At 48.1% G+C, this 24,410-nt stretch overlaps 1 protein-coding gene across 1 annotated transcript in view; it reads left to right on the plus strand.

The window, feature by feature from the left end:
* Window positions 1-21,026: 21,026 nt before the first annotated feature.
* SIM2 (SIM bHLH transcription factor 2) overlaps window positions 21,027-24,410 on the plus strand; it is a 52,824-nt gene continuing 49,440 nt past the window's right edge. Inside the window, exon 1 of the mRNA XM_082220498.1 lies at window positions 21,027-21,668. Within this exon, the coding sequence (XP_082076624.1) occupies window positions 21,494-21,668 (175 nt within the window). The 5' untranslated portion in view covers window positions 21,027-21,493. The remainder of the gene's footprint in view (window positions 21,669-24,410) is intronic.

The raw sequence follows: 24,410 nt of genomic DNA on the forward strand, positions 1-24,410 counted from the left end.
AGGTGTACAGGAGGAAACAGGAAGAGATACAGGCACAGTGGCATAAGCAAGAAAGGGCAAGGTCATGATAGTATACTGGGAACAGGCAGGGGCAGACTAAGGAATAGAGTTTGTGAACTGTAGATGTGGCTGATCTGTTGCACAAAATTGTATAAACTGGTGTGCAGGTGGGAAACGAAAGTGATACAGCAACAGGAAAGTGTAGAGATAAGAAAGAAGACAATCCATAAAGTTAATTGGGGCCATTCAAGGTCCACGGTTTTCTGAAGAGCTGGAGTGGCTCCCACAATGTCTATGGTTCACTTCTGACTTATAACCCTAACAGCAACATGTCTGAAGAGCTGCCTTTGAACAGCTATCATGTGCTTTAAAGTATCGGGCTGCAGTATAGCTCAAAGGAGCATGTGTTGCCAAGTACGGCTCCTGTCAAGTATACATTTAGAGAACAATCCTATACACAAGAAGCTAGCATAAAACAAGCCAGCATAAAGTTGTACCAGATCCAAGCCCCATTCAGGAGCAAGGCCCAAGCCTATCAGAGGGAAACAAGCCTTTAAAACAGGCATCCCCAAACACAGTCCTCCAGATGTTTTGGGACTACAACTCCCATCATCCCTAGTTAACAGGACCAGGGGTCAGGGATTATAGGAATTGTAGTCCCAAAACTCTGGAGAGCCGAGTTTGGGGGTGCCTGCTTTAAAACTTACACTGCTCTTTTCCCCAGGCCATGTGAATGAGCTGAACAGAGTTAGGATTGTCCCCTCTGCCCAGTCCTTCTGAACCACACTTCCAAAATACCTCTTTTGGGGAACTTATCCTGACTTCAGCTTAGCGAGCTGCAGCTCACCTGACTGAGCCCTGACTGACATATCTTCAGCCAAGCCAGGGGTGGGGTCTTAACACAGGTTGAGCCCAGTTGAACCAAGCTTGTTCGTTCATTCAGAGATCTGCGGCATCCTAAAGTGCTCACCCAGGCAAATCTTGCCATAGGATTGCCCCCATAATCATTCGCGCTATCTAGTGATAACTGACCATCTAAGAGAAATAAACACTGTAATGTCAAAGTGCCTTTAGTCTGTCTTGTCAAAGAGCCCATTGAAGTCTAACTCCGTTCTCTGTATTATTAATCTTAATTCTTATTCACAGCGTAGACATAATGGATCTTTCAAATGACAGCTTTGAATGACTATTAAAACAGTATGTCTTTGTGTACAGAATGTAAAAATAAACTGCATCGTATATATATTTAGCATATATCTCAGAAGGTCATGATACACATTTTGAACTTACTATGGAAATCAGACATAGAGACAACACTGAGTTCAGACGCAGGCAATAACTCTGATTCTGTCAAACATTATATGATGTAATTATATTCATGATCTGATGCTGTGTATATGTTTATGACATTAAAAGGAGCAATAGACTTTTTTTTTAAAGGCATTCACATTCCTAAGAAGCAACCATGAAAATGCTACATTTGATTCCAAATATTTGATTTAGGCTTCAATGCCCTCTTTGATACCCAATTTGGCATGTTTAATTGTCCACAGTGCATTATTAAATTATTAAAGGCTAGGGAAGAGTGAATCTGTAATTTTTGGGTTCTCTCAGTTTCTCGTTTTTCAGAAGTTCAGTTCTCCACACTCCCACATCAATTTACTTTTTTTAAAAGTGGGAATTCATGGGAATCCAGCATTTTAGTGCAAATTTCTCCTAATATACACATATTTATATGTAGTTCTGCCTGTTGTACACATTTTTAAAAGAAATTTCCAATATAATACATTTTTCTATGTTATTCCCACTAATATATACTTTTTAGGCACACTATGCATTTCTATACACATTACATGGCTGCAGAATTGCATATTGTTACAGGAAGTGCAAATTAGGTAGGTTCATCTTTAAATATGAACTGAATCAATTTTATCCCCATCCTAAGATGTTATAGAATATATTGGGGAAAACAGATATATGCCCCTGCCTTAAACCTCGTATGTGATGATGGACAATTTATACATATTTGGACCTCATCTGAGCAAATTCTTTGTTCAGTTGGAGTTCTTAAATAATACAGGCATGGTCCCCAACTTGAATTTCACTTGCATTGAATGTTGATTCTCACACTGTCGCTAATTCTAAACTGTTATATATAGGAACAAAGGAATCAGCTTTAAACCACATAGCAGTGGCGTAGCGTGGGTTGTCAGCACCCGGGGCAAGGCAAGTAATTTGCGCCCCCTAACCCGTGGATTTGCGCCCCCTAACCCGTGGATTTGCGCTCCCTAACCCTAACCCCCAGATGCTGCGCCCGGTGCGGCCAGCCCCCCCTGCACCCCCCACGCTACGCCACTGCCACATAGTTCCGTATTGTCTACTCAGTGGCGTAGCGTGGGTTCTCGGCACCCGGGGCAAGGCAAGTAATTTGCGCCCCCTAACCCGGGGCAAGGCAAGTAATTTGCGCCCCCTAACCCATGGATTTTAGCACTCGAGTCTCTTCCGCCCCCCCCCCAGATGTTGCACCAGGTGCAGCAGGCCCCCCTGCACCCCCCACGCTACGCCACTGCTCCCACCACAAGTCTTCAGGACAGCCATCCGAAGGCTGGGGCGGGGAGAAGGTCTCTCCGCCCCACCGCCAGGCTTCGGAGCAGCCATCCAAAGGCTGGCGCGGGGAGAAGGTCTCTCCGCCCCACCGCCAGGCTTCGGAGCATCCTTCCGAAGCCTGGGGCGGGAGGAGGTCTCTCCGCCCCACCGCCAGGCTTCGGAGGAGGTCCAAGGACAGTGGGGTTCCTGCTTCCTCGAGGAGGGCCGGCCAAACGCGCCCCCCAAAATGTTGCGCCCGGTGCGGCCGGCACCCCTGGCACCCCCCACGCTACGCCACTGTGTCTACTGACTGCCAGCAGCTCTCCAGGGTTTCAGATGGGGACATTCCTAGCACTAGTCTGAAAAATATATCTCCCTGCACTCCATAAGAGATTAAGGGCTGGCTTGATTTTGAATAGGACACTCTGCTCAGCCATTTCTATCTAGGAAGGAAGCAGATATTACACTCCATTCCCAAAAACAACATCTCTGACAAGCAGCCCAGGGGGAAGAGCAATAAACTGCTGGATCTCCCAGTACTAACTTTTTATTGAACTATCAAGTGCAGTCCATTCCACAGTAGGGGCATTTTTTAGGTTGAGCTATAACTATAGATGGAGGGCACAAGGAGAAGGGGACGACAGGGGACGAGATGGTTGGATAGTGTTCTCGAAGCTACCAGCATGAGTTTGACCAAACTGCGGGAGGCAGTGGAAGACAGAAGTGCCTGGCGTGCTCTGTTCCATGGGGTCATGAAGAGTCAGACACGACTAAACGACTAAACAACAACAACAACATAATTATAGAAAGTAGATGGATTATAGAAGTTATGGATGCTATTCGAGAACGTTTGCCATGCTGTCCAACACTGCCTGGCATATTCCTGGCATGATAAACTCATTGCTTAGAAATCATACTGATTTCAACAGGAATTCCTTCTACCTAATGATTATGGCCCCATCTGCACTGTTATATTTTAAAGAGGCACCATACCACTTTAAACTGTCAAGGCCACTATTCCCTTCACAAAGATAAAATTCTCAGAGTACTTTAATTATCAATTCCTCTTCCTAGAGAACTCTAGGAATTGTAGCTCTGTGAGGGGGAAAGGGCTCTCTTAACAAGCTGCATTTCCCAGGATGCTTTTGGGGAAGCCACGACTATTTAAAGCAGTATGGTGCTGGTTTAAATGTATAGGGCCTTATGGTGGATGCAAGCGATTACTGTTTTTACACATGGAATGGAGGAGAACACAAAATATCTATGGAAGATCAGTCTTGTTAATCCCTGTTTTGTGGAAGAATATTTGACTTTTTTATCCTCTTTCTTCCCTTATTTTTTTACAGCATCCAAGAGACAGACCAACTATGTCAGAGAAGCTGATTGGTTTAGGTTACCATCTATCCCATGCAGAGTAGCAAGTGATATTTTTTAATGTATGACAGGTTACATTCTTTCATAATGCTACAGTAATTGAATACACATGAAACTCCGGTGCACTGTGTGACCTTGAAGTGTGCCACACACATGGGAGCAGAAAAGTTCAATTAACGTGTCACCGCTACTAATAATGGCTATTAGTGAGAACCACCAGCCAGTTGCCACACAAAAGGAAACAGTAATCCCAGTATTTAGACAGATAATAGCATGCAGTAAACACCATGGAACCATTGTTTACGTGAGACTGTTCTAGATCAAGAGCTAAAATGTGCTCCCTTAGGAAGCTGTGTGTTTTTTTAAATTTATTAAATGACTGCATACAATTCTCTCTCTCTCTCTTTTTCTTTTTGAATTGTTGAATCATAAATGGCCTAGACAGGGCTCAGGGTACGTGTGTGTGAGAGAGAGACGGGGGGGAAAGAGATTTTATTTACATTCTTTGTACCCAGGCTACTATGAATGAATGTGTACCATTTGTATTTTTGTATGATTTATTAATAGGATCACATATTTGTACAATTTTAAGAAAATGCAAGAAACTGGGAAAGAAGAAAAGAAAAGTTTCCATTTCAATCCCATAGGAACACTGAGAGTACCTTATTCAGACTATTGGCCCATCCAGCCCCAATTGTTGACACTGACAGGCAGCAGCTTCCCCTTTTAGGAAAGTGTCTCTTTCAGCCCTACCTGGAGATGCTGGCAACTGGACCTGAGCCCAGTCAGACAAGAAGCAAGGGTCAAGGGATTGGTGGTCAACTGCACTTCTTCAAGCAACTTGTCCACAATCCTCAGGCTCCAGTAACTGAGACAAATCCAGTACAGATGGAACAGACAGTACTCCGGACACACTGGACTTGCTCTAACTTGTAGCAGCCAACTCTGAAGCTGAGTGATTTTGTCCCTAAAGTGCCTCACCAAGTTATCAGGCCACTTGGGAAAGCTGTACTTGACAGCTACTTGCAGACACGGTGGTGGTGAAATAAGTTTTCTCTGCCACCGCTACCACATTCAGACTGAGAATTACACCATCTCCCCACTGTGTTTCATCACACACAGGCCACTGGAATACCAATGTGACCTATATACTCCACAGCAACAGTGAAGGCATTCAGGAGGTGTTGTGTCAATGGCTCTGAGCATTTCCCCTTTCCTCAATGAGACAAAGCCCTCAATATGAGCACCAACCATGTCAGCCAGCAAATTCCCCAGAGCATTCAGGAATTCATCAGAGTCTATCAGCCTCTGAGGGCAGACCATCTCAACGAGTCCCCCACCCCCAAATGGAGTAACTACATTCAGCCCAAACCTCACCAATGGACTCGCAGCAAGCCCCAAACACACACGTCAATGGAGTACTACCAATCCACCTTGTTGCAAAGACCAGGTCTAGGGACTGCCCTGCCACGTGTGTTGAACCACTGATATACTGAACCAGCCCCATGGTTGCCCATAGAGACCATGAACCACCAAGTTGGCCTGTTTGAGGCAGCCTCAGCATGGATATTGAAGTCCTGCAACACCACCAGGAAACGGCTGTCCAACAAAGCATCCAAAATTACCCCTGCAAGTTTGGTTAGGGAGGTTGTAGCACAACAGTGTGAAGAGTACATTAACAATATCCCAATCTGTTCCTCTGGCATTTATCAACAAAAACAGGCCACAGGGCAGCTGTATGGCACCCCCAGATTCTGAAATATAGCAGGCAAAGCAGAGGGGGCAAGGGCTTTGATACAACTAGCCCTTCTCCCTCCCCTCTATACCTTCTCCCTCCTCCATATCACCCTCTACCTACTATCATAGGGATGGCAACCTCACTCCCATCCCATCTACCCACCCCCCCACCCCGTTGACCCAAGGCTATACATAATTTCCCTGATCCACTTCTAGTAAATTACAAACATACAGCAGAGGATAGCGTCAGGGGGCATTAGCTAGGCGACACAAAATAAAAATATCAGACGTGACACACCCCAGATTTTGTAAGGTGTTTTACAACGTGCTTTGGATACAGACACTGAAAACATTTAATCAGGATGTTAGGGCAACCTCTAAGAGGGTGTTCCAAGGCTGACATGCATTTAATTCTTTATTAATGCTCTTGAAAACATGGCAAATCAAGCTATGATCATGTATCAACAACAGTTTAAATCCATCATTTCTAAATCATGAATAAAGAAGTCATGAAGTTTGCCTTTATTTAAATGACTTCCAGAGTTCCTATGACAACCATTGTATAAAGCCTCATGACGGCCATAAATTGAGAAAGAAAAAGTTTGTATTAAAACTTCTGTATTCCTTAAAGATCTATTATTCATTCCCACTAGATTACTCACAGTGTGCATTCAAGGTAAGAGTAAAAGAAACAAAAATAAAAAAGCTTGCTTAAGTCACTGAACAGCACTTAGAAGAATACTTACATTGACTTTCAAAGTGTTCAAAGGTTTTCAGACAAATGGAACAAAAATACTCCAGTGTGTGCTTTTTCAAAGTAGGTTTTTCCTATTTCTTCAGCCTAGAAATTTCCTCCCTGTGATTAATATATTGCCTCCCCTTCTCCCAAGAAAGGTTTTCACCTTTTAAACTATCTACTCCTGCTAAAATGTGTGTGTGTAGCATTGCGTCCTGAACAAGCCAGGGCTAATGTTTGCTCATGGTAATTATTATTAATGTCCCATTTTGTAATGCTTTCAGAATATTCATCACGCACCAGGCCTAACCGAAACAATCAAGTTTGGCCCAAGCAAAATAGTATGAGTTTGATTTCAGTGCTGAAATATAAAACTAGAATCAATTGATGGATTTTGGCCTGAGAATGTAGCACTGAATATGTATGCTATTTGCACATAAGCTGGTGCTGGTGTGTTTTAAGTCATACTTTTGGATTAATTCATCAATGCTGACAACTGTTCTGGCGTGACTACATGGGTATCACACTCCATATAGAAATGCAAATAAACTGATTAGTCCATGGTAAAGGTTCCCTTTATTTAACAACTAGCATTTTCTGGCCTCTGGCTTTAATAGTCTCCAACAAATACAAAAAAAAATGTTACATGTCTTGAGTGAGTGAGCACCCAGTCTTCATGTGGCAAAGCAGCATGCCAGGAGAATATTTCTCGTCTCTGCTGCCTACAGCTTCTCAAGTAAAGGGTGGCTTTTACAAACTAGTCATACTGGCCATTTGAAAATTATCTTGCAAGCTGAATTTTATCGACACAGCAAAGAATTCCACAATGGCATACATAGCTGAGTGCAAGGCTGTGTACATGCTCCCAATTACTCGTCGTCCAGGGCATTCCCACAGCCAATTTGGAAAGTTGTGTACGCACAACATTAGCCACCATCCATATCTATCCTGCATCTGCCCTGTTGTTTCTTGTGAAATACTGTGTTTCGATACATTCCCCCACAAACCATCTTTGATCCAAATTGAGCAAAAGAATGACCTGGCTGTGTTTTAAGCTAGTAATGTGCATATAGCTTAAAAATCTACACAACAGTAAATCCACAGACTGTGACCCTGAAAGGCCCTTTGTGTGACCTTGGCCCCATCAAATTACCCACTGTGTATGGTTGCCACTGTACAGGTAGTGAGTCTTCTGTATTTTAGTAGGACTCCTGTGGCTATAATTGCATTATTGCTCAAAGCAAGCTAGGGGAGAGGAAGATTCAAAAAGTCGCTTAGTTTAGAGGAAAAATAAAGATCGCTGTAAAGAAGTATCCAACATGATTCACCGCACTCAGGGTTGGAAATATCCAGACTGTGGGCCTAATGAAGCCTCCCCATTTTGCTCAAAAGACCACTCTGGCCAAGCCATCTGCCCTTCAACTCAGGTCATATATAGCATCAGGTGAGTGGCAGCATGGCAGATAAGATGTGATTGGGCCAAAGCAGGTTTACAGACACCACTGATCAGCTGTCATGACTTGCAAAGCACTGTGCTCAAGAGTATATAGTATAGTGACTATACTGTGACTAACACACAGCATTAATATCGATAGACATATATCATCATCATCATCATCATTTGCTTACATTGTATCCCCACTTTCCACCAAATAGCACTCATTACACCTATTGGCAAGGATGCAAATAAAATAAAACCACAATATAATTCAAAACAAAAGAAACAAAGCAGCTAATCATCAATACAATCAAACAAATAATCATTTAAAACCAAACTAACTCACACAAAATTACCTGTGTCAGTTTATGGGTGAAAGGCTTGTTTAAATAAAAATCTATTTGTCGGCCAGCAGAAGGTCATCAAAGATAGTGCTAGCCAAGCCTCGCTTGGCAAGCAGTTCTAAAGCCTTGTATTACATCTTTAAATGACAACACTAAACAGGTTGACATCCACAGTCACAGCCCCAAAGCAAGTACAAGCCAGATGCACTGTTAGCAGCGTGGGAATGAAACTTTATGTTTAGGGCACTACTAGGGGAATACCCCACAACTGCAAATCTGTGCTTTGGTTTAATATCAACCTTCTGTCCATGTGCAGCAGATCTTTGATGTGTCAAATGTATATGTGAATTGTATCTGCTTATATTGCTTTTTTCTTATGTGAGACAAGATATGTTGAACTTTTTAACCACCCATGAGCCTGTATGAGAAGGAAGGGTCCTGGGGATAAAGTAGATGTATAAAAACACTGACGACATTGCTTCGGGTTCTGTGACATGAGTATTTTTAAATATTGACTTGTTTTAGGGGGGCAGCTGCCCCCCAGCCCCCCATGGGGGTAATGATCTTTCATTCTTTTGCATAGTGTAAGCTTTTGTGTCAGTGTCACATGGCTAGATGTCTTTGAGACAAAATGCATTGCTCTGAAATGGCACTCCAACCAGGGCCGTCTTTAGCAGATGCGGCACCGGGGTGCAAATATCCGCCAAGTGCCCCCAAATTACCACGGATAGTGGGGAGGCATGAAACTGTCCACTGCCAGCCATTGGGGGGCAACTCTCCGCCATGCCACTGCAGGAGAGCAATCCCCGCAGAGGCTTGGGAGGGACGTTGCGCGCCCACCAGCCATATAGTTGGTGGGGCACAGCTTCCATCCTAAGGCTTTGCAGGGATCGCTCTCCTTCCGCAGAGGCTTGGGAGGCAAGCTGCACATCCGCAAGCCATATGGTTGGTGGGGCACAACTGGAGGGCGTTCAGGGAAAGGGGAGGCCGCCGGCAAAGCCGCAAAGCTCCCCCATTCACTGGGGCACCCCTGAGAGGCCGGCACCCTGGCGCAACGCACCACTAAGCCCTATGGAAAAGACGTCTCTGGCTCCAACTTCCGTTGCATGCAAAATGGCCATTGCTCCCTCTCGCTGCCTCCTTCTGACATTTCTCTTCACCTGGCTGGAAAGTGCTGCAGATTCAGGTCTGCTGAAGCCCACAGAGATCGGTGAAGGCAGACACGCCTGCCTCTGTATATGACTGGGCTGTTATATCCACCATAGGTGAAGCAAGGTTAGTCAAGCATCACACAGTTTTATGGAGTTCCTTATTATCCCAGTGTAATAAAAGTGAGATAAAAAGAAGTAGTCAATTAATGCTACACTTTCAACTCCATCCCAATTCTGTTCAGAGATAGGTTGCCCCAGTAGGAAGGAAGAATGGTTTGCTTACCTGAAACTGATTGGCAATTTCCTGAGCATTATTGAGGTCGCACCTGTTGTCTCAGCCCCAGGAGTCACGACCTGATATTGGCCAAAGGAAGAGTTGGCGGGGAGGGCAAAGCTTGCCAGATTTGAACTGTAATCTACCTATGAAGTATGGATTTCAAATTAGTTACATGTGTGAAGGATTTCCCCAGAGACTCATGCAAAGAGTCAGCCCTCTATTTTTCTCTTTCACTCACTGAGGCCACATTAAACAAACTAGCATATAGTTGTGGATAGACTTCTTGCTCTCCTAAATGCATTGGTGCCTCTGAGGCTTGATTGGAGGCAAAGAAATAGACTTTCCAAAAAAAAAAAAAAGAAGAAGAAGAAAACATTGCTTCCTACTACATTTAAAGTTTGCTTATAAAAAGATTTTCTCTAAATGCTGGAAAGCATAAATTGTGGCATCCTAGGTCTGAAGGGAAGCAGGCAGGCAGTTGGGAGCCTTCTGCTGTTATCATTATGTTCTGTGATTTATGTGCGCTTTTAATCAAATTAGTGCAAATGAATGCATTGTGCATGACTTTCATGTGTAGCTAATCTTGTTTGCCAAAAGGTACTTTTTATTTTTAAAAGTTAATTTCATTTATAAAAACAAATACAGAACAGTTATTGTCCAAAAATTCTCACAAGGAAATAGAAATTTGCATGCTGCCATCTCTTGCATCCCTGTGCTAGTTCTCATTATATGCTGGCAGCAGAACATGCCAGGAATGTCCACAGCATCCTGTAATGTGTGTCTCTTGATATCACAAATGTGATGCAGCACAAAAAATGCTTGGACCACGTCATCACCCTTTTCTCCGCTGCTACTGGCTGGGAAGCACTTTGACCTGGCCTTGAATCTGCCAAAGGCCCACTCAAGGCAACTGTGGCATTTTGAGAGTCCTGTTGCAGATGGCCTACCTGTGACCAAGGTGGCCTTCTGCAGAGGGCAGGCACCATCTGCCAGTGTTAGCAGTGGAATCTGCACACCATTGATGGACTGTTGGGTTCCCTGGAACAAAACTGCTTCTACAGGGTTACAGAGCATAAGCACATCATGGTTTCTTCTCCAGCCAACAAATACTGTAACTTGCTCTGGTCAGCTTTCCTTAAAATAAAATGGAATCAGAATGATTTGTTGACAAACACATCTGATGCCAACACAGTGAAGGAATCCCAACCATTCATGATCTGTAAAGGATAAGGTGGTCCCAGCCGTACGCTGTCCACAATATTGCAACCTTCGGGTTTGAAAACAAATCTTTCAGCCACATCGCTAGCAGCTGGTTTAGCACAAATGCTCCCAGTGAAATTTCTGGTGCTGTCCATCTGGGCCGGGGTTTTTTCTTCCTTCCTGCTTTCTCATCGCAACCCGAAACGCACGAAGTCCCGCGATGGAAATACTGACGCAATAACTGGAAAGTTAAGTCGAGCGGCGTTTAGTTGATCTCAGCGGCCCCTTTCCTTTCCAGAAAGTCTGCGTGCCATCTCCTACTAATTCTGAGGGAAATGCTTTTTTTAATAATAATTAAAAAAACAGCTTCGATCCAGGATTGTGGGCTCGGAATAACTACAAAAGGGCACAATTCAGCCACAGCTAAGCCCTAAGGCAGCCTGATCCCACGCAGTCTCCCTCGCCCGCTAGACTGACTTCCAAGCCAACGGGAGAAATGGGAGCGTCGTCTTGATTCCCCTATTGAATTCAGTGGAGGGGAAGATGCGCACATTTTTTCAAGCTTGTATTTTTAAAATCAAAGTGGCTCAAGAAGTGGTCGATTGACGCAGCCATACATTGAAAGCACATCGCCACACGCACACACCCAAGAATCCCGGGAACCGTAACTCACCCTCAAAATGCTCTGATTCCCTTAAACTACATTTCCCGGAATTATTTGAAGGGGTGGGAGGGATGTGTGTATATATTATAGGCGCACAGCAACCCCAAAGGGCCCTTTTGCCATCAGTGCCTGGCTTTCTAGGTTAGCTTCGCTTTCCGTAATCGCTTTGGTGTCTTGAAGGAGATCGTTGGTTTTTTCTCATCGCAGAAAGCTGGAAAGGAATCCTGACCTGAAGTCGGGATGTGGCGGAAGATCCAGGAAAAGGGAGATGCAGGGGAGCGGATGGGGGGGGGCGAGGAGAGGGGCGCAGAAAAGGGGATGGTATAAAGAGCGTTTTCAGAATGGAAAGGGAGCACAAAAGCCGGTTCCTTAAGCCTTGTAAACCGGCCTCTCCTTATTTGTGCAGGCTTTGCCCAAACATTGTTTCTGTTACATGGAGACATGGGTTCCCAAGCGAAAGAAAAGCCAGGAGTCGAGGAAAAGTAAACAGGCTCCGGCTCCCCGGACTTTGGAAGTCTCCGCGTTTCTTCGCATAAAACTATTGGGCCGGCTTTTTCCTTCTATTAACGTGTTAATGTGAAGGTCAGGTCTTAGCTTACCCGGGTCAGGAGAGCTGGCAGGCATCTGGGGCTCACGGTTCCACCGCTCCTTGATATTGTCGCGCTGCGGCGGGAGTCAGTTTTCCCGGGGGTGGGGGGGGGTGGAGATAATAAATAGGCAGCAGCTCCAAAGCAAAATTGCCATCTCAGGTCACCCTCCCAGCAGGCTCCCTTGGGGTGGGGGACATCGCAATCGCCACCGAAGGTCCCGATTCTCTGCCTAGTTATTAGAGAAAGCGAAATGTTCCTGAGAGGTGGCTTCATTCAAGTCCAGCTGCCTTTGGCCTGGAATAGCCACAGATAAAGGGGCGAGTTTCAAAGCACCCCCACGGTCGTTTAATGCCCGCTCCTGCTCCGGTTTCCTCAGAAGTCAGCCTCCCTGAGTTCAATGGGACGTTCCCAAGGAGGATCGCTTAGGGACGGTGCCATTTCAACCCATTGTATGTTTACTCGGAAGTAAGCCCATTGGGGCTGCCTCCAAGTTAAGTGCGCAGAGGGACAAGAGACTCTTAAAGGTTGTTGTGGTTGCTCTAACCTGGAAGTAGGTGCCACTAAAATGAAGGGGACTGAAATCAGAACACATAGGATCATTCAAAGCTGCTTGAAAGTGAACCTCGTGGATTCCAGCGCATACTGTAAAACTGAGAGCACCATCGTTAGGACAAATTTACCCAAGTTTCCTGGCATTCAGCGCTGCTTAGACTTTTAAGTAAACCTGTGAGAGATCGCAGCTTCGGACCCGCTGAAATCACTCCCAGCCAGGGGTGCCAACTTGAATAAAATATTGGGGGAGGGGACCAGGTAAGCCGCGCATAATCGATCACAAGACGGTGGGCGCGCGCAGCATTTGAATAGGAATCCCAACAACTTTGGGGGGTGGCAGCCCCCTAGGAGTTGGCTCCTATGCTCCCGGCCCTTTAGCCATTGCAGCAAACACGCTCCAAGCAGTTATGTTAAGGACCCAAGAGCAATAGGAAAACTGTACTTCTAGAGAGTCAAGCACATTGAACTCAATGGGATTTATTTCTCAGGCCACATCTTTAGTTAGGATCCTCACCAAACGCCCCTCCATCCTAAAAGCAAATAGAACTCTTATTGCATCTTCCAAATAATTCATGTCAGCAGGACTTACTACTACGAGGACCTTCCCTGCCGTGTGCGCCTCCCTAACTTGGAAGGAAATCCCTTGAAAGCAAACGTTTCCAGGGCATTTCGCGCTACAGATGAAATATACAGGGTCCGACTGTGTAAGGCAGGAAAGAACAAACTCCTCCGTTTGGGACGTCGGAGCAAGGATCTCCAAGTCCGCCCGCAATTGACAAATTGCGAAGAAATGAGCAGAGTTTTGTTCTCTGATTCCGGCGCAGCTGCTTGTCTACTCCGGCTCCCCGATCTCTAATAATTATTATCAAGTGGCGTTTATTTATTATATGATATATGGTGTCCCCGGTTTGGACAGAGAGAATACTTTATGGTACAGCAGCTCTTGTTCCATTTTATAGAGTTTGGGGACAGGATTTTATTACCCACCCACCCAAAAAGGAAAGCAAGCCCCGGCTCTAAACACACCGAAGGAGAGCTGACTTTGGTGCGAGATTCAGAGCGTAAAGTTATGTTTTCTATCTGTTCCACGCGATTCCCATTTATCCTCTCTCCCCAGGAAAAATAATGTCTTTTTTTTAAAGGGGGGGTGGCTTTTAAGTCCAGCGAAGCAGGATGGGGACAGGAGGCACCAGCCTTTGGAAATGAGCTTCATCAGGAAAGGAGAAGGTGAAATATACCCTGCTAAGAAAAGCGCACAGGGACCGGCTTTGTTACGGCCGGAGACAGCCGCCCGCGTCTGCTAAAGAGATCAGGGTCCTCGTCTAGATGGGGAAGGAAGCGAGGGAAGCAGCTGCTGTAAAATGGCGGCGAGGTCTGGGCGCATTTACGCGGAGCCCGCCGCGAATCTTTTCCGCGGGCCGCTAGATGCGCTTCTGGCGGGCCGGCGCTTTGGCGGCTTCAGCCGCTGGCGCGCCACCGCCTGGGGTTTGCAGCAGGCAGGATGGAAGGACAAGGGGGGGCGGTGAGGTGAGAGGGGCCCCCCCACACAGGAAATGGACCTTTACTTTCCCAGTTAATTAGTAGTTAGCTAACTTCGGCTGACGAAATGGAAGAAAAGGGCCGGTTTGAGATGAATGGAAGAGCTTTGAGTAGGGAAACTTACTTTGGAGTAAAAGCGCGCGGGGTTCGGGCTGAGCCGGCACTTTGTTAGGATCGGATTGTGTCCACAATTTCTCTGCAGAGCCGCCTTTCCGCAAAACCGTTCTCCAGGCGGCCTACAACAAGAACAACTAACAATCTCTTTAAGGGCCCCGATTCTCCCAGAGAACATCTCACTGAATCCAGCCCGAATTCTCGGGATTGGGGTAGTAGGAACCGATGTCGGAATGTCTCCATTTGCCATGTTGTTGGGAAGGCAGTCCAAAACCTACCTAAACCGTCTGCGCCGTTTCTGCCTGATTTAGGCGCTTACCTCTCCCCAAAATGAACGGGCGCGCGCTCACCTCCCCAACCCTTGTTGTTTGACACCAAGAATAGTATTTGTATTAACTCGCCGATTAAAGGGGGTTTCTGCCTTAGATTTTACAAAGCGATAGACAAAGGGTAGAGTTAGGTTAATGCCACTTATCTTCGCTTAGTGGCCAAACCTGCAAGGGAAGCAAATCAGAAGCGGACCCCGGGTTGCTCGATCGAGAAAGAAGCAAGTGGCCCGGATTCCAGCGATCCCGGCTCAAACCCCTGCTATCTTGGGAAGCCAAAGGCGTGGCAGCAGTTTTGCATTTATTTTAAAATGCAAGCAAATATAGGGTAAGTGACTTCAGACGATTCTTTCTGCACGGTGATGTGGGAAAGATCCGTCAGATAAGAATTGTGAAAAGCATATCCGCCATGAAAACTTCTGCAATAGTAATATTCTGACGCATCACTACCAAAATACTCTGCTTCTGCGGATTCAGGATTGGGTATATTCCATTTTCCGCCTTTCCCCCCTTACCTTGTTTTCAGCCTGACCCTGTGCTCCTTGGGTAACTCTTACAAGTCTACCCATAACCCAGTTAAGGACACCCTCCCCCTTTAAAAACAAAACACAAAACAAAACAAAACAATAGTCTCTCATTTGCTTGGAGGGCACGAAGTGAGTCTAAATCGGAGCGCTCTGGTTTGGCTGGTCAGGCCAGTCAAGCAGGAACCGTCGTTAATACCAAACTGTCGCTGTTTATTTTAGAAGAAGCTGATCTTTTATTACCGGGCCATTTAATTTATTTCTGTTTATCGTCCTAGGCAGCGATCTTGGACAAAAGCAGTCACTTTCGGGCTGGAGGTTTGCTTAGAAGGGGGTCTCTTTGGGAGGGTCTGTTAATCTGTGACCCCCTCAGGAAATGTGGTGGTGGTGTTATTTTGCAGGACTCCAAACCGGGTGTAAGAGAAGCGCTTTCGACGCCTTGCTGAACCAGGATTGTTCAGCAGTTCTCTCTCTGACCCTCACAAGTCACAGTTTAAAAGAGCCAGCTCTGATAATGCTAAACCTATTTAAGGAATACTTAATACAGAATGCGTCGTTTGTCTAACTCTTTCCTAAGAGCAAAGTCCCGCTGTCCCGCTATTCGTGTCCTGTTCAGCCGAGTTAGTCGGTCTCACCACCGCGAAGTTGAAAGTTACAGACGTAGAAAATATGTTTTTCGTGTCGTGGTGGGTGCAGCAAAATCAGACACTCTTAAGAGAGAGAAAGCCTAATGTGTGGAACCGCCTGAGAACTTTTGCCAACGTTCTGGAGCCGGCTTGGTTTCCAACTCATGGAGCACATTTTTGCAGAAAACTGGGACAAAGCGGTTTAAACCCAAATGTTCTATCCCGGTTAGGAACAGATCTGTGATCCTGCCTGTGTCTACTCTGTTTCCACATACACAGAAGCAGCACTTCTGTCTCCAGAGAGCGAAGCCCAAGCCTTAGCCATCCAGATTGTATTCTGTGGCTTTGGGGATTGTCAATAGGAAAAGCGCAAAGGGTTTACTTTAGGTGGAAGCAAGGCTCCTCGGTTCCTGCGGAAGTCAACGGCCAACCAACTAAGTGATTTCAGAGAGTGGTTTAAGCGCAGCAGCGCTCACACACATTCATTTTCTTCCCAACTGCTGAGAGCAATTGTTTGGTAGGTCTGCACCACCCGGGATCCTAAACCCTCTAAATGGAGAATAAAGCCGGTTTAGTCCCATGTCATTAACTGTCACAAAAGCGCGACGTGTCACTCATTGTATGTGTGTTGGAGAGGGGGGTGGGATGTCTAGTCTCGTAGTCGTTGATCTTATGTAATTTTGTGAGGAAGAAAGTCCTACTACTGTCAATAATACCAGCCCAGAGAAAGCAGTTAGGCTGCCTCAGCTCCTCGCATCGTAAGCAAGGAAATATATTAACAGCGCAACCCTACGCGTGTCTACTCGGAAATAAACCTTGCTAAAGTCATCGGAGCTCGTAGGCTGCCATACTAACCCTCCCAAGTACCTGGGAGTATAACCACTGGATTCAATAGGGCTTACTTCTGAGTAGACGAGGTTAGGATTGAACTACGAATCACCTATTTTAAAGTGTTATTAAATGCGCCTCGCCTCGTGTTCCGTAATATTCAAAAGAATTAAATAAGTGGCCCATAATGGATTAAATTGCTGGTGTTAATACGATGTTTGCAGTCTGTTGACCTGAGAAATGCGCGGCTACCAATGGCTCCTTCTGCCATGCAGGCGCTACTTCCAAATCTAAAGGATGGTGTTAAGGCTTTTAAAAGCGTTTCTATCCGCTTCCCAGGGAGCAGGGAAGATGTACCAGGAAGTTTGGTTCATTTCAATAGGCCTGCTTTCCAAGCCCAGGTGAGACCGCGGCCCAGGCTGCGGAGGAATTGCCTCGAGCGGTGCCCTAAAAGCGCAACGGAGCCCCTGGCAGAGGCCGGGTGTAGACACAGAGCAGCTTTGCTGGGGAACTGCCCCCCTCCGAGCCCTGAAAGTCAAAAGGACGCAGCAGGGTTGGGAAGACAATCGGATTTCCCTATGAGAGGCGTTTCAGATGCGAGCAGAGCCGCGCTTCCTCGGAAGTAAGCGTCATGGGGTTCACTTGCAATAAAACTTGCTTAGGGCTGACAGAGTGTGTGCCTTGTGTATGTGTGTGAGGGAGGGAGGGAGGGAGGGAGAGAGCGGGGAGCTTCGCAGGATGTAGATTTCCATCCGATTCCTCTGCAGGCTTCAGAAAACACCTCGGAATCCTCCTCGCTAAGGTCAGTGTGCGAGGCATGAATTCACAAAGCAGATGCATTGTCAGAGGACTCGGGCAAAGCAGCAGCAGCCAGCTGATGGGAAGGAACCCAGAGCCGCAAACCACAGTCCTGCTTACGCCAGGACAGTCCCGTCGAATTTAATCGGACTACTCAAAAGCATATATACACTGTGTTACTTACACTGCTATTTAGACCATTTCTGCGCGTCTAAAAACGCCTAAGAAGATACTCCATGTTGAATAGAGATTAAACGGATGCGTATTTGCTCAGACGTAAGTTCCGTGGGGCTAACTACGGTATTCCCTGTCTGTCCGTCTCTCGTTCAGGTAATACGATGTGTAAGTAGGCAGATTGGGGCGCAGGTACCTCCCTTCTTCGGAGCATCTTCGCTTGGAAAGAAGGCGCCCGCTCAGCCTGCAAGACCTACTGAATTCAGAGGAACTTGCTTCTAGGCAAGCATATACAGGATCGAGCTGCACGCATTAATTCGCGCAGCTTAATTTCAAATATTCAAGGTGGTTAGCTCACATGTTAGAGCGTGGTGCTGACAACGCCCAGGTCGTGGGTTCGATCCTCGTGCGGGCCAGCTACATATTCCTGCATTGCAGGGAGTTGGATTAAATGATCCTCAGGTCTCTTCCAACTCTGCCATGATTCTATAAGTAAATATAGTCTTTAGGGTCGAGCGGCAGAGAAAAGGAAGGCTATGGAATATAGCAACGCGATTGGGTTCCAAAGGAGAAGGTTGCTACAGCTCCCGCCATCCCCAACAATTCCCTATGCTGGCTGCGGTTGATGGGAGTTGGAGTCCAAGAACATTGGGAGGGCCACAGGCTCCCCACCATCTGCCCTAAAGACTGTCAGTGGCTCCTGTCCATTGATTGCGTAAAGCCGGACAGTTTGCCTCAATAGCAGATCCATCCTTTTGTGAGGTCAAGCTCCAGATCGGAGAGTTTGGAACCCCTAATCACCAGCACACCCAACCCTCCTCGCTGGTCCCAGAGCCGCCAGCCGCGTTGCTCGACGGCGGCCCCTCCACCATCCCCTACAATCCCAAGGCGTGCCTGATTGCTGCAGAGGACGGACAAGCGCGGTCCTCGCCAGCCGCCTGCCGCTGAGCAGTCCGTAGGTGGGATGAATTCCACCGCCCGCAGCGCAGTTAAAGTGGGCCTGGGATCGTGGTGGCCTCGATGGGCGACACTTCGGGGTACATTGCCTGGCGCATGCGACTTTCCTGCAGGAAGTCACTTGGGCGCAAGATAGCCGCTTGTAGGCGAAGGAGATACGGCCTTTTCAGGCTTCCTCCTGGGTTGCACGTATGTACACAAAAGTCTCTCCCACTGCGTTCAGTGGAGCTCACTCCCGGGGAAGAGTGACTTCTGAGTAAGCCCATAGGACCCTGTATTGCTAGGGCAATTCAATGGATGGAAATCCCACAGTGTTAAATGAAGCTTCCTATCCAATGAGTGTGTACAGGATTGCAGAAAATCATATACTTCTGAGTTCTTGGAATACAGCCCCCATCATACCCAAGGAAGCTCAGCTAACGGCCAGAGATGATGGGCCGTTGGGTCTGTATGCTGGGTCCCAAGGCTGAGTGTAGGCCAAGTTACTGGATTCCCCCATTCCGCCTCTCGAGTAGATCTGGGCCTCTGCGTTAGTGCGTCTTAGAGCTATTGGGGACCGGCAAATCTAAACTCAGAAGAAAGTCCCACAGAGTTGCGCGGGACAGACCCTCAGAGACGTGTGTGCAGGATCGCGCATCCCTATGAACATTGGGAATAGGGGTGAGCAATCAACTAGGTCGACGGGGAGTTGAAGTCTGGCGACAGACCTAGGGGTTGCATATATACTTGGAAGAGGAGGACACGATTAACTAACAGCACAATCGTATGCTTGTCAACTCAGAAGCCAGCCTCATTGAGTTCAGTGGGGCAGAGAAGTGAGTCAAGGATGGGCGCCTAAGTAATGTTGATCCGCTCTTTCATAACATGCTTGGGAGTCCAGAGGCGATTTTACACCCCAAACCTTCTTCTTGCTCACTAGAGGGGAAATCCCACCGTTTTAATGGAATGTATTATTAATAAACCAGTCAGGATCCATTAACTAATATGGTTGCTCAGAAACCGCTGAAGCCTCACTCCCAGTTTAATAGGTAACAAGCTTGGTCAGTTGAGTGGAAACTAGTGCAACTTAAGGACCTTTAACCGACCAAAAGAACCTTAACTTCCAGCGCGATCAGATCCTAAGCACGTTTATTCAGAAGTAAACAAATTGCGGGGGGTTCAGTGCTCTGGGGACCGCTGCTTTAGGTGGATTCTGGATCCGGCGCGGGTCAGAGGCCGGAATTTTTTATTTCAAAATGCCTAGATTCTGTCGAAAGCTGTAGGATCTTAAATAAGGCAAGGCGTTTGCTTGGAAAGACCTTCCACCGACTGCCTTCGAGATCCTTCCTTTGTGGACAGAGAGCTGAAAGACAAGCGCCTTCCTGGCCTTGGCAGGACGTCTGCACTGGGAAGCGAGCAGCTCCCTCCAAACCAGCGCCATTTGCACCAGGGTCGCGAGGGCGGGCGTCGAGGCTTGCGGGCCTGAGGGTCCCTCGCAGAGGGAAAAGACACTCGAGCCAAGCCAGCCCGAAGCGGGGCCTTCTTGGAAAGACCAGCCCTCGGAATCGAGGGGATCTACTTGCAAAGTCAACGCATATTTGAAAGAAGGAGGGAGGGCTGTCAGAAGGCTGATGGTTTGAGGCGCTTGTGGATGGAGCAGGCTGGCTGCGAAACGAGAGAAAGAGAGAGAGGTTTATTTATTTATTTATTTGTGTGAGTGTGTGTGAGAGCGAGCGCTTTGCTTCAGGCTATAAGAGTGGAAATAGGAACGCGCTATTCGAAGAGAGACCCTGCCTGCCCCCCCCCCTTTGCCCCGTGTCCACTTAGTCCCCTCCCTCCACTCGCACGCACCCGGCGCGCGCGCTCTCCTCGTCCCTCCAATTCGAGTGTTAATTGGGCCTGTATTTGGCTGGTTTGGACGGCGCTGCCGCTGCCCTGAGCAGACCACGCAGACGTCACTGGGCGCGCTTTCCCCCCTCCCCTCCGGCGGCTCTCAGCCTTTGCCTCGCCAGGAACTGACGAGCCCACTTCAGAGCTTCTTTCTCTAGCCCGCCTGCCGCCCGGAGGAGAAGAGGCGCCCGGCGACAGCTCCGCAGCGCAGCCGCCCTTCGCTAGCCCGGCGAAGCGACGGGAAGCGTTCTCCTCTCGCTCCGGTGGCCGTGAAGAGAGGCTTGGACAGGGAAGAGAGCCACCCCGGCCAGGGGAGGAGGTGGACATTTCTCTCTCTCTCTCTCTTTCTGGCGCGAAAGAAAGAAAGAAAAAAGATCCCCTCAGGCTTGCTGGCGCGCCAAGTGCCCAAGCGGCAGGTCTGCGTCGCCCACCGCCGAGAGCCGCTGGCTGCTGCCTCCTCGAGGGGCGGGGCGGGCGGAAGAGAGCGACGTCCCCACACGCCCTGTGGCAACTCCGGGCTCTCTCTGAGGGAAACGGATCCCCGCGGAGGAGCCAGGCGAGCCGCTCTCCTTCCCGGCCGAGGGGCGCGTGTGACGCACAAGGCAGACCAGTTTGGCCCGGAGGGGGGTCTAAAATAAACACAGCAAGTACACACGTGTTAAGGGGGGCGGGGAGAGGGGCGGAGGGAAAGGAGCGAGCGATTCCTCCCTGCCTTCCGGGCGAGCGAGCGAGCGAGCGAGTCTCGATTCAGGCGAGACGCCGCCGAGCCGAGGTTCCCCGCCCGGGTGGCCGGCCGCCTGCTTCATTCGAAGGCTGCGCTGAGGCGAGGGAGACCATTAAGCGCAGAGAGATAGAAACGCCGACGTTCTCGGACGGCCGTCTCGCCAGCCGGCTTTCAAAGGGAGAGAGGAGGCAACCGGGCGCCGCCACCTCACGCTCCTCCTGGTCTGGGCTCGGGGGCTGGTGCTGCCCGCCGCCGTCGGAAGGCCCAGGCGAAGTCCCTGCTCGCGGCCCGCCTGCATCAGCCTCGCGGGCCCGAGACTATGCCAGTGCCCGCCTCGCGTCCGCCTCGCCACACTTGCCGCTGCCATGAAGGAGAAGTCCAAGAACGCCGCCAAGACGCGCCGCGAGAAGGAGAACGGCGAGTTCTACGAGCTGGCCAAGCTGCTGCCTCTGCCGTCGGCGATCACGTCGCAGCTCGACAAGGCGTCCATCATCCGCCTCACCACCAGCTACCTCAAGATGAGAGCCGTCTTCCCCGAAGGTGAGTCCTCCGGGACGAGGGGGGATTCGCCTCTGCCCCTTCAGATCGCGAGGGTCGAGGGAGGTGGGCGGGTGGGGATGCAGCTGAGAAATGTAGGACCCTGGACTTAGTGGTTTTCCGCCTCCTTAGGGGGCCACTGCATTCAGCTTCAAAGGTAGGTCAGCTAACCCTACTGGGGTTAATTCTGTCGAGGGGGTATCCTGGACGTGTGCCCCAAAATCCTGGTCTGGGGGCACCAGTTGGCTTTTAGGAGGACCCGAAAGAGAACCACGGGCTAAATGGATCTTTGGGGCCAATCCAGGGGCTTCTTAGGGTCCTACTCGATTGTCAGCGGAGGCTGTAGTGAGCTCTCGGGGTTGCCTTGGAGAGGCCGGCGTTTAGTTCTCTGCACATAGTTAGAAAGACACTCAGAGCTCGATTTGCAACGTTTTGGGTGGCCACTCTCTGACACCACCAGCTGAATAACTTGTTCAGCCCCACGGACGCCAAGGCAGCCGCGGATCGCGACCAGCCCCCCCCCGCCCCCATTCTCCCTTGTTCCTATGTTTGTTAGTTGCAGCGAAGCCCTTTGCTTTTGGGAGCGATTTCCGTGACTTTTTGTAGGACTACTCTGAAGTTTCAAAAATTGTAGATTGTGGCCCAAGAACCCCAAACGGCGTTTCTTTAAAATAACTTCAGTGGCCTTTTGCTTAACGAAACGTGTTGAACATCGGACTGAGAGTTCTTTAATACCAGACACGGAAGCCTGAGTGCAGAAATAAAAGGTATTTGCAGCAATCTGCAACGCATTTAGTGCTGGAGTAGTCCTGCTGAAGTCAAGAGACTTGCAGGAGAGAGATGGCCATTGCAGCCGGGACAGTGAAGCACTTTCCACCATTAAAAACACAAATCCTTCCGATGTCACATGTACTGCATCTGATAGGACTTCTGTGGGAGGAAGACAAGACAGGATTTGTCAGTCAATTGTCAGACAATTCACCATAAAAGCACAGCAAAATAAACCCTTTAACTAAACTTCGCTAGCAATATTTAGAAGAAAGAGGGGGAGATGTGTGTAACGTTCCAGAAAAAGGGGAGATCCGTGTTTTAGCCATGACTGCTGGGGTTTCCACCAACAGTCCATGGTTTGTCAGACTCAGGGAAGAAAAAGAAAACTTTGGAAGATTACATTTTGTATCTCGCGATCTAGGGGGGAAAGTGTCAAGTTTTCCAAGATCAAAGGCCTACCAACACTACAGATTTGCTCGCTTGTTGCCTGAATCGTATATACCATCCCGAAAATCGTGCAGGTGAAAAATAGACAACAGTCCTGCTCTCCGTATCTTTAACCAGCAAAACAAGCTGAATTGAGCAGATAAAGGACTCGACAGCCCGAGGGCGATCGAGTGGGGAGGAGCTGGAAAGTAAACTCACTTCCCTCCAACCTGAGGCGTTATTACAATTTTTTTTACTTTATGAGTCATATAAAGCAACGGCGCTTACTCCTAAGTAAATGTGCTGAGGATCTAAGTGAACAGATTCGAGAGGAAATGACTGAGCAGTGCAATTCTATGCGTGCCTATTCAGAAGTGTGTGTGAAATTGCAGCCAAAAGAACTTTATTTGAAGGTTAAGGCGGAATGATTTAATTTAAGCTTTCTTATACTGTAATACAGATCAGCTGAATTGGGGGTTCGGAGAGTCGCACACGATCTCAAACCCGCACTCGCAAAGCCAGCACCCTAAACCCATTTAGACTCAGACGGTCCCAGTTCAACTCGGGGTGTCTCCAGGTATGGCTTTTTGCAGCCTTGGAAAAGTGCTCCCAGTTAGAATATTGTGCTACATGGTCTGACTCAGTAATAAGTTGAGTTGTGCGCTTAAAAAATAATAATAGTAAAGTCGATTGATTGCAATCTAAATACCTTAGGCGCAAGGTCTGCTATTCTAGGATATCTACTTTAAAATGCGCCCTACTGGAATTAGAGGGGCCCCTGTGGCGAGATCAGTGGCAATTCCTAGGTATACGATTAGCTAGCAGTATAACTGGACTTGCAGTACAAACTGAAAAGCTGAGATTTGGCCCAGGAAGCCCTCTGGGTCTCTCTCGCTGGGTCGCCTATATTTGAAAGTGGTGTAAGTAAACTCTCCACCGCAGCTTATCCGCAATGGTGTGGATTTCGCCGGTTTCCCTTTTCGTGCAGCCGCCTGCAGGGCCGCGCTTTCGGCGGAAACCCCTCCTCAGCGCCAGCCTTGAAATTGACAGGAGTCGCAGGGAGATATGCGTCTTAGCCTCCGCTGTAAACAAGCGCTCAGCCGGCTTGGGTGGTGGGCAGCGCCAGCCGGGAATCGAGCTGAGCTGAGCTGACGGCAGGAGATATAATTAGTTCCATCCAGCGCCGCAGACAGCTGCTCAAAGCAGCCTCTCTGCTCTGATAAGCCCCGCGCACTGCTTTAAATAATGTTCATTCTCCTTTACAAACAAAGAGAGACACACGGAAAGAGATGACTTACCCACCTCTATCCCTCTGGAGGCAGGGTTGCGTCAGATTAAATGTATTGTCCTTGCGTTTTCTTCCCCTACAATCCCAAACCCTAAAATAAAATGCACCTGCCATTTGGTGGAGATTGCCTTGTGGCTTGGCTTACTCGCTTGAGTTTTCTAACTTCCGCATTTCGTAGGATCACTTCCTCCAGAGATGGGAAAATAGACTTTCATTTTTCGTTTTATGGTTTAACAATCGCTGGGTCAGAAAGGAAGTCA

This window comes from Podarcis vaucheri (genome assembly GCF_965113315.1).
Source record: "Podarcis vaucheri genome assembly, chromosome: 4".
Classification (NCBI taxonomy): Eukaryota; Metazoa; Chordata; class Lepidosauria; order Squamata; family Lacertidae; genus Podarcis; species Podarcis vaucheri.